This window comes from Sceloporus occidentalis, unplaced genomic scaffold (genome assembly GCF_023333645.1).
Source record: "Sceloporus occidentalis isolate IW3139 unplaced genomic scaffold, rSceOcc1.0.p SCAF_1, whole genome shotgun sequence".
Classification (NCBI taxonomy): domain Eukaryota; kingdom Metazoa; phylum Chordata; class Lepidosauria; order Squamata; family Phrynosomatidae; genus Sceloporus; species Sceloporus occidentalis.
In genome coordinates, this window is record NW_028316981.1 from 204,685,107 (window position 1) to 204,700,949 (window position 15,843).

The 15,843-nt window shown below is 39.0% G+C and overlaps 1 protein-coding gene across 1 annotated transcript in view; it reads left to right on the forward strand.

The window, feature by feature from the left end:
- LOC149323252 (PH and SEC7 domain-containing protein 3-like) overlaps positions 1–15,843 on the forward strand; it is a 191,253-nt gene that overhangs the window by 8,345 nt on the left and 167,065 nt on the right. Inside the window, exon 2 of the mRNA XM_089488646.1 lies at positions 9,750–9,861. Coding sequence (XP_089344772.1) covers positions 9,750–9,861 — 112 coding nt within the window. The remainder of the gene's footprint in view (positions 1–9,749; positions 9,862–15,843) is intronic.

A 15,843-nucleotide genomic window follows, 5' to 3' on the forward strand; every position in this document is an offset into this window, starting at 1 on the left:
GTGGAGTCTTTCCCTAAGATGCTGATAAAATTAATTAAATTCTTGAAATACAAGGATTTAAGAATAGCTGCAAGTGTACCTTAGTGCCTTTTTCTCACAGTGTGTAAAATTAAACGGAGACATTCTGTGATCTTCTTTTAACGGCATTAACCCATTAACCTTTATAACTTTACATAGATTGTCCTCATTTTCTCTCTAGCTGATCTCAGTCACCCACATAAATCTTGTTGTACTAGTTTGTCTGCTGTTGTGGTGGGAAACCACTTTCTTGCTAATAAGCACTGAAACAGCAAGTAATTTGGGTTCAGAGCAGGATCAGGAGAAGGTGTGAAAAGAGCCAGTATGTTGGGGTGGACAGCCATGGTATTCACCTATATACTTTATGTATTTGAATTAAGGACTCCTTTAAAACGAGACTCTGAAATGTTTAATATATAATGTCGTGGGTATGTATGTATTTAAAATCCCACATTCAATCACCCTCTGTTCTGACTTAGGAACATTGTTTTTCCCTGTTACTGCAAGGATGGAATACAGGTTGAGTCTCTCTTATCTGGAATTCCAAAATTTGAAATATTCCATAAACCAAACCTTTTCTTATGGGTGGCTGAGATAGTGACACCTTTGCTTTCCAATTGTTCGGTTTATGCAAACTTTGTTTGATACACAAAATTACTAAAACATTGTATAAAATTACCTTCAGGCTATGTGGATGCATATATGAAACGTACATTGTTGTCGTTTATTTATATAGTGCCATCCATGTACATGGTGCTTTTACAAACAATTGTAGAATAAAACATTTATATACTGTTCAATAATATAAGAAACTAAAATACAATAAATGAATTATGTGTTAGACTTGGGTCCCATTTCTTAAATATCTCGTTATGTATGTATATGCAAATACAGGTATTCCAAAATTCAAATGAATAAAGAAACCCCAAACCCAAAATACATTTGGTCTCAAGAGTTTTGGGTAAGGGAGACCCAACCTGTACCTCTTTCAACCTGAGGGCTGAATTCAATGTCAAAGAAGGCCTATTGTGTATATGGCAGTCATGGCAAAAGAATGGGAGTAAAACTACATGCATATTGTAGCTCTTATTGTCAGTCATGGGTCAACAGGTCTAGTTAATAGGTGGGAGGAAGGAGGGCATTGCCCCTCCAAATAAAAATTCACCTCCCCTATGAATTTTTCCTTCAGTCACCAAATGTCTAGCATTGCGGAAACACTGAAAAAGAGTTTATACCTAAAACTCTTAAGTATGTGTATCTCCTTCATAACATTATATGCCCCTTTTCTTTGGAACCTCAAACCATATTTCTGCATGCTGACGTTTTAATTAACTGCAATTCTAGAAATTTGGGGATTGAAGGGAAATTTCATGGGCACCTCATTTTGGCACCTGATGTTACACTCCTACTCCCAGTTGCTAAGAAAAAAAAAGGAGAGAGACTTGGAATTTTCAGAATTTGGAGAAGTGGTGAAGACCTGTAAAAAAACTAGTAATCACCCAATATGGTTGTGGTCCTCTGGGGAATACAGAGGGCCATATTGGGAGGCCAGGATTTGTCCCTGGATTCTGAAGTTTCCTACTCTTTCCATAATGTATAATCTGACATAGTTTTCTTTTTCTATTCTACATGCTGGCACCCTCATCTCTCTTTGCACTACCCAATTAAATTGCTTTGATTCCACTTTACCTGCCATAGCTACATCCTGTGGAAACCTGGGATTAGTAGTCTGCAGCAATTTGTCAGAGCATTCCACATACATCATTAAACTATAAATCCCAGATTTTCATAGGATGAATCTGTATTAGTTAAAGTGGGACGTAACGTGCTATAAAAATCGTTTACTCTGTTGTTATTAGTGTTGCAACACTGGCACAAAAGTTGGCCCTTAGTTGGAAGCAATGTATACCAAGTATCTGCCATACCATGGTGGTTGCAGGGGGAAAAAAGACTCTTGTCTGCCTGACACTGGGTCAGTCTGGCATGAAAAGTGCCTCTTCCACTACAAATGTCATGCTGATGAGAGATAGCTATCATGTGTGTAACACAGCTGTGGCTAGATATTATTTCCAGATATGAATATGGTTGCTTCCATTTATTCATTTATTGCATTGAAAGCCATACACCTGCAGTTTGCAATGCGATTGAAAGTGCAACTAAAGATGGGCCAGCAGGAAGAGTCTGGGTCATACTGTGAATTGATTGAAAATTCTCCCCTAGGAGAGGGCAGAGGTGCTTCTGTGGCCACAGAAAGGCTCACCTAAGACATTTTGTTGCCCATGGCAAGCAAATGGTACCCCTCACTGATTTGAGTCATCATGCATAGTACCTAACGACACCCAATTTATTTTGGCACATGTAGCAGAAAATCACACAAGGACCTTTCACTATTTTGGTAGCAAAAAATTCAACCATGACACATTAAAATGGCTAACAGCTAGCTGCCTGAGATGTTTGAATCATAGAATCATAGAGTTGGAAGAGACCGCAAGGGCCATCCAATCCAACCCCCTGCCATGCAGGAAATCCAGATCAAAACATCCCCGACAGATGGCCATCCAGCCTCCATTCATTCTGTCTATTGATAGGGTTGGTATTGAAGAAAAGATGCTAGGGCACAGGAGACACAGCTTGAGATGGCTGGAAACTATAGATCTTAAGTGGCTTTCCTGTGTAAGCAGGAGCCTAGCAGATTTTGCATAGACTTTGCATTTGCACAAGCTAGAAGCCACTGGTGTTAAACAGAGTCTAACCTCACCGCAGCAGTGGTTTTTTTGCAAAGGCCTCTCTAGGTGCTTGTATGTTGCTAATGGTAGATTTTATCAACCGCAGGCTTCTATGAAGCTGTCAATCTATCATTACAACTTCAAAACTCAATAAAATGGCTAAATTTATTGGTTGGTTTGTATTTTTCCTCCCAAATGTGTTAGCATCAGATTTAGTGAGGGTGAAAAAAGTGGTTTGATGTCTTCTTAGTCATATATGATTAGGATTACAATAATTATGTGCCTTCAAGGCAACTCAGACTTATGGCAATCTTCTTACATAATTTTTCTTTTGCAAGATTTGTTCAGATTGAGTTTGTTATTACCTTTCTCTGAGGCTGAGAGAATATGACTCACCCGAAGTCAACCAGTGGGCTTCTGTGGCAGAGGGTGGATTTGAACCCTGTTCTTCTGGAAACCTAGTTCAATACTCAAATCAGTACACTATGCTAGCTATCAGTGACAGCTGTATTCACATGCATTTCAGCGTAAGTCCTGTTAAAAGTTATTTAGAGATGGATAGGATCAGAATGTAGGACTGATCCAAATTATTACCAGTCATTTCTAGGTGGTTAGTATTACCTTACTGTGGTGACTGTTTTGATTTGAAGCCTGTTTTGCGTCTTTGCTGTCATCCATGCCTGTGTTATATCATGCTTAGACTGCTGCAGTGTGCTCTATATAGGGCTACCCTTGAAGAGTGTCTGGACGTTTTAGTTGGTACACAATGTGGCAGGCTGCTAACCAATGCACTACATCCGTATCTTACTAATTCCAATATTGAAAGGCCTACACTGGTTGCCAGTTGCTTTCCAGGCTCAATGCAGGGTGTTGGTTTCAAATTTTAAAATCTTCATCGCCTTAGGAAATGGCTACTGAAGAGCATATCTATCTATGAATCTGTCCAGTTACTATAATTTAGGCTTCTGAGAAGACCAATGCTTGGAGAGGCTTTTTTGTTGGGTGCAGATGGTACAGTCTTAGGGGTGTGTTCATTTATTTATGCCAAATTGTGGGATGTTCTCTCTTAGTGATAGATTCCCCGCTGTCTTTGCTTTTCAAAAAAGCGTTCAAATACAACTTTTCTTTGAGCATTTAAAATTGCTTGTAGTAACAATTATCCTCCATCTTGCATTTAAAAGATAATTTCTGTATGTCTTTACTGATGTTTTGTGTATGTGATTTAATCTGTATTTGGTTTAATACAAGGGTGGGATATAAATGAATTTTTCATCATCATCATCATTGTCATCATCATCGTCATTATTGTCATGATCTTTTTAGTATTTTAATCTTGGAGCATGTTTTTATTGTTAATTTGTGCAAAAACAATTTAAATGTTTTTTTTAAAATAAATAATTAGAAATAAATAAATAAATAAATAAACAAACAAATAAATAAAAAGTTTTGACTGGGAGGCTGCAGTCCAAAATTAACTTGTAGAAAGTAGGTCCCACTAAACTTCGTTAGATTTATTTCTGTGTAAATGTGCATAAGATCGCATGGCAGATCTTTTAATTTGTTGATCGGTTAATTAAAAAGTACAACGCTGTTCAGAAAGCTAATACGGGCTAAATAGGATCTCATTCATGCGTGTATTCTACAGCTGCTGAATTCTATTCATAGCAGCAGCCCTTAATATTTACATGGATGAGCAGCCTCACATGCATATTTGAAGACAGGTTGAGTCATAAAATCGTGTATGGTCATGTTCTGAACTGTACTTGTACCTGTCAAACATCCAGTAAGAAATGTACTATTGCACAGACGTTCCCCCCAGCATTAAGTAGACTCCATGAAAGGTGCCATCATTGCCTGTTGAAATGAAACCTAGGGCTCCATTTTATCCATGTTATCTCTCTTGTTTCCTTACATCCCGGTATAGTGCCATCTGAAATATTTGTTCTCAAATTTCTATCTTCTACTGCCCTTTTTGCAGAGCATCATGTATGTTGATGGCAATGTATAAAGTGGCACGATGTGTAGAGATCAGAGGCCCTTTTATGCTACACAGTTATAGTGCTAGACCTGTATTCTGATTTACTACAATTGCAACATCTGTTGAATCCTGGGATTTTTAGTTTTCTAATGTATTTCAGATTTTCAGCCGGAGAGCTCCTCTAGTCTTTCCCCAAAATACAAATGCCAGTATCCCATGGGATGTAGCCATGCTGGTTAAAGTAAAATCATGGTGCTGTCTCTGTGTAATGTACAAGAGCCAAGCAGGTTTGGCCAGTTTAAACTAGGTTAGTTTGAACCAGATGACTTTAAAAACAGCAACCCACTCCTGTTTTTTAAAATTGATTATTTATAACACACACACACACATATTGACACACATACAAATACATACATTAAAAGTCTGGCTATTATTATTATTTTCCAACCCTCTTTCTGGAACAAGAATGACTAAATTTAAATATTTTAATTTTAACAATTTATTGGCAGTTGTTCACTGTCGAGAAGCATCCAGTGTTAGTTGCTTCTTTTTAACCACTTTATTTTATAGCGCAAGAAATGCCATTCAGAAATAACTCCTTCACTTAACACAAGTTCAACCCAAACAACTTGCTTTAAAAGTGTACCTTTTTATTTAAAAAAGAACACTTATTATTTAAAGGTAGTGGTCATAACATCTGAACTGCATTTTTCTACTTAATTTTCTGATTTAGTCATACATTGGCTACCAGCTTGTCAATATAATAATTCCCAAAGTTTTATTGAAATATGTAAATCGTATCAAAGTTTAATAACTTTGGATTGTTAATGTACATAGAGAGATCTTGTAGCACCTTTGAGACTAAGGAAGAAATTGGCAGCATGAGCTTTCGTAGACTTCAGTCTACTTCCTCAGATGCATTTGGTGGAGTGGAAGCCACACACAGACATATATACAGAACTGACATCCTCACATATGAATGGCATATATATGTCAGTGCCTGGCTTCCACTCCACCAAATGCATCTGAGGAAGTAGACTGAAGTCTACGAAAGCTCATGTTGCCAATTTCTTTCTTTCAGTTAGTCTCAAAGGTGCAACATCTCTCTACATACTGATTCTACAGACTAACACAGCTATATCATTGAATTGTGCCATTTTGGATTGCTGATGTTAGCAAGCATTAAAACATAGTTGATTAAGCTTTATAAAACATAAAATAATGTTCAGCAATATTAATGCAATAAGCAGGATTCAATTTTTTTCATTCAAACATTAATGCAAAAAATCACAAAATTGGTTTAAACAAATGAATGGATCCCAATGATGGGTTTTTAAACCTTTATCCCCCTGCAACTCTGAATCCAACACTTTTGTTCTGCTGACACAATTGCATCTGTCGGCAGAACTGAGAGGGAAACAATTCAGCCTCCTTCCTAGCACCAACCAAATGTGATTTGTAGAGCTAGGAGCCCCCTTTCATAATATTTTGGGGGTAGCGTGGTAGTGGTAAGGAAGGAAAAGTAAGTCCTGTTGTGATAGCAGACATCTGATGGAATGGCTTATGTATTCTTAATTTTGTCAATATATAGTGAGGAGTGGGAAAGTGCTAAACTATATTAACAAAACACAGATGACTATAAGAAGCCACCACATACCTCCTTATGGTTATGATTAATAAATCCCCAAATAAAACCACACTGAACCAATGGTGTTAGCTAGTGGTGTGATGTTAAGTATATTCCATTAATGCCATAAGTATAACTGAAGGCAGAGAAACTAGAGTAGCTTTATTAGTGCAAATCCTGTGATTACTTCTGTCTAGGCAAATCTTTAAATCCCTAATAGCTGTTGGTTTTGTAGGATTCGATCCATGGTGTCTGTTGCTCTGATTAGGCTTAACAGCTTCTATAGGGACTAATTACAGTCCTCCCTCCGTTCTTGCAGTCTTCGGACCCGTGTCCCTCGCTTATGCACCATGGACGAACAGTGGGAGAATGAATGGGGAGTGCACCTATATTGAAGGCTTGAATATAGTATAGGTGAAATTTTATTTTCACGAGGGGGTCCGGAAGGGACCCATTGCAAAAAAAGAGGTGCGACTGTATATCTTTTGACTGTCCAGTTATTCTGCTGCTTACACTGAGCTTGACTATTGCTTATAATGCTTTTTTCAAGAAACTCCCCCAAAGAGGAGGAAAAGTTATTTTTTTTGTTACATGTCATCAAAGGAGTTAACCAGTAGATATGGTTTTGGGATATGGGATGCGGTGGTTTAGGGGTTAAGGTGCCAATTCTGACTAAGATTGTAAGGTTGGCAGTTCGAGGCCCAGGTGCTGCATGACGGGGTGAGCTCCTGTCACAAGTCCCAGCGTCTGCCAACCTAGCAGTTTGAAAGCATGTAAATACAAGTAGATAAATAGGTACCACTACAGTGGGAAAGTGACAGCGTTCAGTGCAGTCATGCTGGCCACATGACTACCGGAGTCATTTTTGGACAATGCTGGCCTTCAGCTTAGTAATTTTGCACTTAGACATGGAAGCTAGCTTCAGAACCTTGGTGATGTTTGTCTCAAAGAAGAAGCAACCTTTAGAACAGAGGTACAAAACGTGGGCCTTCGAACACACAATAAATGCATATCATTGCCGAAAAACCATTTATAACAGTTGAAGATCTTAATCTGAATGCAAGAGAAAGTTCCTCACCAGAAGAGTCTGTGAGAGAAGGACCTTCTAGAGACCATCTGCAGTGCCGAAATAATGCAGTTTGACACCACTTTAACTGCCATGGTTTGATGCTGTGGATTTCTGGGATCTGTAGTTGTGTGAGACAGTTAGCCTTCTCTGCCAGAGAGCACAACAATCTACAAATCCCAGAACCTTGACTGTTAAAGCGGTGTCAAACTGGATTATTTCTGCAGTATGGATGCAGCTCTTCAGAAGTCCCAAAAAAAAGATTCTGGTGAAACAACTTTTCTGTTTTAAGGAATACCAAGTACTGTATTCCAAAAGTAGCACAGTCTCTTTCTCTATTTGCAAGCTTGATCTGACATGTTAATTTTCCTACAAGGCTAAATTCCAAGTTTTACACTACCATAAATCTAGGTTTTGTTCTTAACCAACTTGCAATTGCTGGCAGCTACCTCAAATGAAAGTATGTTCTTACGTACTAAGTCTAGTTGTGACTGTTTGAATTGTAGTTGTCTCAACATATCCCGCCAAAAGTGTTTTAATACTGAGTGAGACCAACCAAGCCCAGGAAACCACAGTCTCTCCAATAAAGTGCAGATTTATACTTCGTTATCCAAGTCAGTTTCGTGGGTGTCAGATAGCATTATATTACTTTTACTTTTTATATTTGACCAGTACATTACTTTTACAGGACTTTCCATTATGTCAGCTGAAACTGAAATCTACCTTTAGAAATTCCCAGTTTCTTCTCTGACTTGGATTGAAATGTAAGGCTGAATATCATATGCCCTGTATCACCTGAGAGCATTTCTGAAGAGTGGGATATAAATACAATAAATAAAATAAAATGAAAAGTAAAGCACAATAAAAGGTCACAGCGCTGCCCCCAGAGGAATTGCTACTGAGCATCAAAAGGCCAACCGTATAGGAAACTGTTGCCTCGAGAATGCATCACTTGATTGTTTTTCTGCTCTATTGGAACTTTTCCTACCTGTTGAGTGAAAGACAGCTCCCAAAGCAAAGCAAAAGAGCGTGTCCTGTGTTCATTTGTGCAACAGGTTTTTGAAGCCCTGTTCTTGAGAAATGGAGCAGCGGTTTGAGTGTTTTGACCAGGACTCTGGATACCAGAGTGTAAATCGCGGCTCAGCCGTTTAAACCCACTGGATAACCTTGGGAAATGAAAGTCACACTCTCTCAGCTTCAGAGGATGGCAAAAAATTTGCCCAGAAAAATCCCATGATAGGATTGCTGTAGGATCGTCATAAGCCATAGGCTTTTCTCCTCCAGAAGCAATCTTACTAGGGCAGTCCTTCAAAATAGCCTCTTAATTGAAGCAACAGAGACAAGTTAGCAAACCTGGGATGCCTCTACACTTTAGAAATAATGCAGTTTCACACCACTTTAGCTGACATGACTCTGTCCTACAGAATCCTGTAGTTTTGGGAGGCACCAGCACGCTTTGGAAGAGAAAGCTAAATACCTTGTAAACTTGCAAATCCCATGGTTCCATAGGACTACATCACTTAAACTAATCAAGCAATTATCCCATATTTTGGGATACAGCACAGCTAACAGAACAAATCCAGGGGTGCATCTACACTGTAGAAATGATGCTGTTTGACACCAATTTAAGTGATGTAGCTCTGTCCTATTGAATCATGGGATTTGTAGATTTGCACGGTCTTTAACTCTCCCAAAGCCTGCTGGTGCCTCACAAAATACAGATACCAGGATTCTGTAGGACAGAGCCATGGCAGTTAAAGTGGTATTAGATTGCATTATTTCTATGGTGTAGTTGCACCTCTGGATTTGTTCTGAGGTTAACTGAGCTGTATCCCAATATATGGGATAGTTGCTTGACTACTTCCAAGCCAATCTGACACATGGCAGGGTGTTGCTTCCTCCCAGGTTGTCATGTTCCTGATTGTGGTGTGCATGGAACGCTTAGTTCAGAGACTTGTAAAACAACCCTGTCTTTACGACAAACTAGTATGTCTTGCTGAATTCAATAGGAATTAACCATCAAGGAAGTATGAATAGGATTGTTGCATGATTTGTATACTAAATAATTATGCAACAGTATACAGAACAACATTTTGATGACCAGCAGACTTTAAATAAAGGAGATGTTATTTGTTGATGAAAAAATATTCTGAAACCAGTTACCAGTATCTGCATGTCTGTGTTGTGAGAGGAACAGCTGTCTGGTGTTTTTGTAGGTTTTTCAAGGCTGGTGTGATCTTGAGAAAGTCCTCCTTCTGTTGCTTTGAGAAGAGAATTATCAGCAGAATGTGTCACAATGAACTCAAGGTATTTTTCTTTTATTTTTGCTTGCAGGGAGAAGAATTTGTTTGGGTTAACGGTGGGTCCGCTCATTCCCAGAGTGTTGCCAAGGCCAAATATGAGTTTTTATTTGGTGGACCAGAAAACGAAAATACGTCAGAATCTGGTGAGTGTGGATCCTTTTCTTTACCTCTGTCCCAATCCCAATTGAATAGAGTTCTCATGGAAAGTAAAGCCATCATGGGTCCAATTTATATGACTGCGAGGCAGAATCATGCATTTCTTTAGTTATAGTTAAGAATTGCATTCAAATTAGGAATATCTGCTGTATCCTTTACCTAAACTTGCTGATGCATTTCTTAACTATAGTTTGGGGGGACGGGGACTCCTGATCGCTTAACTGTGGTTATATGTGTAAGCCTTCATTCATCTGCACTGGTCCCTGATGAAGTATTTTTAGCAATTCAGATAGGTGTTTTAGCAAGTTTTGTTTTTGTTGCTGTATGCTTTCAAGTTGTTTCTGACCTATGGCAACCCTAAGGTGAACCATTTCATGGAGAACCTATGGAGACCATAAGGAGACCCCAAGGCAAACCTGTCATGTGGTTTTCTTGGCAAGATTTGTTCAGAGGAGGTTTGTCATTGCCATCTCCTGAGGCTGAGAGCATATGGCTTTCCCAAGGTCACCCAGTGGCTGAACTGGGCATCGAATCCTGATCTCTCGAGTCCTAGTCAAATGCTCAAACCACTATGCCATTCCATATCATAGAGCCATGGCAGTTAAAGTGGTGTCAAATTGCATTATTTCTGCAGTGCAGATGCAACCTAATGTCTTTTGCTAAAGAATCTTCTCTCTAAACCGGCCATAGGGAACCTTTGACTCCTCAGATGTTTGGGTTGAAGCTCCCACAGTCCTTTACTTTTGGCCAGGAGAGGACTGAATCCCCAAACCCCTTGCGAGCTACACATTTCCTGTTTCTGCTCGATAGAAATAAAGGATGCAAGGAAGAGCCAAATGAACTGCAAAAAGGCAAGAGGATTGCTCCCAAGCTGTGAAGTAGATCAAAAAGAAAGTTGGAGAGTTTCTGTGGCTAAGCTAGGCCATTTTTAGCTGTCAAAACCAGAGAAGAACTGATAAATGCCACCAGTTTTCGTAGTTTGGACTGAATGCAAAGAATACTTGAAAGTATGTGCAATGCTGGTGTTTTAGGTTTGGTACGTGGTTATCATTGCTAGAGCCTGGAAAAGTTATCTTGTTGGACTACAATTCCCAGGACCAGGGAGACTGGAGGAGCCAGAACCAGATACTTGGTCAAAGGTAGGCAGGAGTCACATTCCAAGGGACCAGTCAGAAAAAGGAAGCAGAACAGTAGACGGATTCCTTGCATTCGAAACAAGTCATCATCACCGTAAATAATAATAATAATAATAATAATAATAATAATAATAATAATTTGACACCACTGTAAAGGCTTTATGGGTCTGGTTGTGTCCTGATATGTGGAGAGTCAGCTGAGAGCTGCCTTCTTGCAACCAAGTCTGTTTGGCCTCCTGGACATCTATAGTGTTACTGGTACAGGAGGGAAGGAGCTGGTGAAGAGCTAGACTGACTGGTTAATTGAAATGCTATTTCAAGACTCACCTCCATACTTTGGACTACTCTTTGTTAGATAAACAGGTTGCTTCTCTTCTTTGTATCCGGTAACATTTGGTGGAACGCACATTAAATGGTGTACATGCACTGCCTGTTGTCCTGTTTTAAACCTTTGGCTGTTGGTGGTGGAGGTAATGCAGAGTAAAGTGATGTGATAACATATACTGGCCAGCTGAGCACTTTATCAGTAAGCTGGGTTGTGGTTTGTGTAAGTCTAGTTTATTGTAATAACTCGACCTGTCCTTCTACTAAGCAGCCAGAAACCACAGTTAGAAGCCAGGACTTCTTCTTGGCTTAGAAACTATGGTGTTTTAAATAATGATTTATTGTTACACTGAAATTCAGATGTGTGACTTGTCCCCGGCTCCTTTCCCCAGCTGCCTATCCTGAAAAGAGGGGCTGAGAAAAGAGTGGGAGAGAAGCTGTCTGAAAATGGAGAGTTAACTCTGGTGTGTTTGGTCATTTGTATGATGATTCGTGTGTAAAGCAACAAATCATGGCTCACATGTGCCATGGCTTAATGCAACATGCAGATGCAGCTCTTCTGTTCAGCCAGACATGATGAGAAAAGGGAGTGCTTGAACAGAAATAGGATGGTGGCAGAACTATCTGTCTCTTAATGTGTTTTTGGATTCTGAGATTCATGATGGATAATACTTTGTTAGAAATCTGAAAGTGAAACTTCACAAGGCATAATTTCTATGATATATGTGCTCATTTCTCTGATGCTACAGTGATGTGTCCGCAAATGTTTTTTGAAGTATAGTACTACAGAAACTTGAAAATTGAGATGGGAGTAGGATGACTGTATAAAGCAAGACTAACTATGACTCTTTCATGTTAGCCCAGAGAGCTGAAGGGGCATTGTTTTGTTTCCAGACAAGTACAGCATCTGAGAAAAGACAGGGTTGCTTCATGGGTATCTGAGAAGTGGAAAGATCTGGAACCCTTTCACACTGCACAATTATAGTGCTATGATTCAATTTTAAATGCCATGGAATTTTTAGCTTAGGGAGGGGTGTTTAAAAGTTCTTAGCCACAGATCTCTAGTTCCACATTGAACTAAAAATCCTAGGATTCCATAGGAATCCATGAGGCAGTTTATTTAAACCGTAGCTCCTGGATGGTGTCTATCCTTGTATATTGGGCTAGATTTGGCAGGCTTGTAGAAGAAGCTTGCCACCCAACCTCAACTCCACAACCCACCCACTCCTTCTTTTGGAAGCGGAAGAAAGAACTCTAGGCAAAGAAAACCAAAAGAGCATTTATTCGCAGTGAAAGGAGAAGAAAGGGGCTATTGATTCGTTAGTGAAAATGTAAAAATGTTGGCTTTGTAAGTGAGGAAAATTCTGAAGTGCCTCATAAGAAATATTTGTGCACTCACAGAGCTTGGCTTGTGTCATGTGGAGTTTTTAAAATGATATTTGTTTATGGAGCATGCTTGGACTAAAATTATTTTACTTACCCAGCCTGTTGCTCAGAGCAGTAGCACCCTAATTGTGGAATTTAAAGAGCACATTTATAGACACACAGAGTAAGAGAGGGGACTGTTTGACTAGGTTACTTAACAGTCTATCATTAATGTATTAATGAGGAAAAAGACACATTTGCAGCTTATGCTGGCACCTTAATGTTGTATCAAACTGTTTCTGTATTGATAAATGTATTAGGGGAAGTTTGGATACTTACAACATTTCTAGGCAAGCTAACCTCAAAGTGCCGGAACATCAACATTAACATCAGCTACCCATACAAGAACTGCAACTCTTTCCATCCCAATTTACAGTTTACAAAAGTTAGGACTCATCCTAACCTTGCCAGCCTGCAGAATACAATTCCATTGGCCAACATCACTGTCCTTGATTCCTATTTAGTTTTGGTTACCTCTAAAACCAAAACTCCTGAGAACGGGTGTATTAGAGATGAAGACGGTTCTCTAGAACTGATTAGCTCAGCAGAATGATTCTTATGGCCCCAGGAAGATTTCTGTTTAAGGATAATCTCCTGGAACATTGGTGGATGGGCAAATATGAGCAGGGATATTTCATTCTGTTAGTATCTTTGTTCTTTTGATGTGATATTGTTGCATGAAACCTGGACCATTGATACTAGCATCCTGAATGGCTTTGCTGCTTATACAATAAAAACTATTCAGGTGAACAAGAAAGGTTATCCTAGTGGGAGCCTTGCCATTTTGATATCAACCTCATTGACTACATACTTAACAGTAGAGGTTGAGTCTTCCTTACCCAAAATTCCAAAATCCAAAATTGTTTGCATGGGTGGCTGAGGTGGTGACACCTTTACTTGCTGATGGTCAATATACACAAACTTTGTTTCATGTGCAAAATTATTAAAAATATTTGTGTATAAAATTCAGGCTATGTGTATAAGAGGTATATGAAAGAGAAATGAATTTCATATTTAGAATTGGGTCCTGCCTCTAAGATATATCATTATGTATATGCAAAGACTATAAAATCCGAAAAATTATGAAATCCAAAACACTTCTGTTCCCAAGCATTTTGGATAAGGGAGACTCAACCTGTATTGGTGTCAGTTGGTTAAAGAACTTGTAGTTGCTCAGTCATTTACTCTACATCTTCATTGATTTAACTAACTCCTTGGTCAAATTAATTTGTGTCTATCCCAGTCAATATAAATGTCCTTTGGAGCTACCGTAAGAAGTGTAAAGTCATTTGCAATCCTTCTCCCACCAAGCTACCACATAAGGGGAATCTATAACACTTATTTAATGCTGTATTACAGCAACAAACCAGTGTCTTTATATGGTTTTTTTTTTTTTTTTTGAGAAGGCAGGTTCGAAATGAAAGCTCTGCTGATCAAAATGGTCTTTCACTGACTGTTGAAGTAAAGATTGGATTGATTGATATATTTATTGATCTAATTAAGACTTGCTCTGTAAAGATTCTCCCTAATACTGTTTCGTTATGACGATCAGGCAGTGAAACCACATACATGTGATTGGTCCCCAAAACTATTATTTTCTGTTATTTTGGAGCTATATTGTTGAAATGTCTTTCTTTTAAAGAACCATTTAATTTTTTTAAAAATCAGATCTGAAACATATGCCTCTGCTTCATTTTTTGTATGAGGCCTGCATGTTAGAGGTCCTCCAGAAGCCCTGTCTAAACTTTGTAATATTTGTCCGTTGTCACCCTCCCTGATTTTTATTTTGTGATAAATTTAAATCTGCAATTAAATCTTTAAGGCGTTTAATCACACTGATTATTTGATTAAAGCTTGGAGCACTGCTTATTAAAACTTAAAGCTTAATGATATTTCCTGATATTGCTGAAGATGTTAAGCGTGATTAAGGTCGCAGTGCACAAAAAATATACAAATTTTCTTTAGTCTTTAAAAAAAATAAGGAGAATTCCACCCACCGACAGATGAGTCACTCAAAGTTCTCTTATGAATAAGTACAGATGAGTGCATGTGGAGCTAGCATCACCAAATGACAAGTTTATTGCCATGTGCCAACCCAGCAGCAAAGTGTGTGTTAGTGTGTGAATATGTGCTTCACATAAGGTAGAGGCTTTGCCTACACTGCAGAATTAATGCAGTTTGACACCGCTTTTTAATTGCCATGACTCAATACTATGGAATTTGTATCTTTGCGAGATATTTAGCCCTTCTCGGGCAGAAAGCTCTGGTGCCACCATGAATGACAAATCCCAGAATTCCATGGGACAGAGCCACAATAGTTAAAGTGGTGTCAAGTTGCATTAATTCTGCAGTGTGGTAGCAGCTGCATATAAATTAGAACACAAAGAGAATATCTTAATAAAAGAACTGGGTTAAGAAGCAATGCCCCTATTTAAAAAGTCTCCTCTTGAGGAGCCGTTTGGTCACTAAAAGGCCGCCTGGGTATAAATCTCTTTCCCAGTTTGCAGAAGTCAGCAGAATTATAGGGAGAAAGTTCCACAATTTGGGAAAAGCCACTGAGAAGACCCTGCTCATGTCCTCACCAAACGTTCCTTGCAGGTTGTCAGGACCAGGCGAAAGACTTCCTTGAAGATCTTAAATGTCATGGACGCTGATATGGGGAGAGAGTGTCTTCCAGATAGATTGGTCCCAAGTCATATAGGTCTTAAAAGTCATAACCAGCACGTTGAATTGTGTCTAGAAATCAACCTGTGGCCACTGAAGCTATTCTAACAAAGAACTTGTGTGCTTCCTATAATGCCCTCAACAAACAATATCGCTTCAGCATTATAGATGCACTCTGGTTTCTGAAACCAAGCCAGCCCCACTTTAATCCAAACTGTAACTGCATCTGCACTGCAGAAATAGTCCAGGCGGATACCACTTAAATTGCCATAGCTCCATCCTGTGGCATTCTGTGAATTGTACTATAATGAGGCACCAGAGCTCTCTAACACTGAAGGCTAAATGTCTCCCAAAATGACAGTTCCCCAAATCCTATAGCATTGAGCCATGGCAGATAAAGTGGTGTCAATCTGGATTATT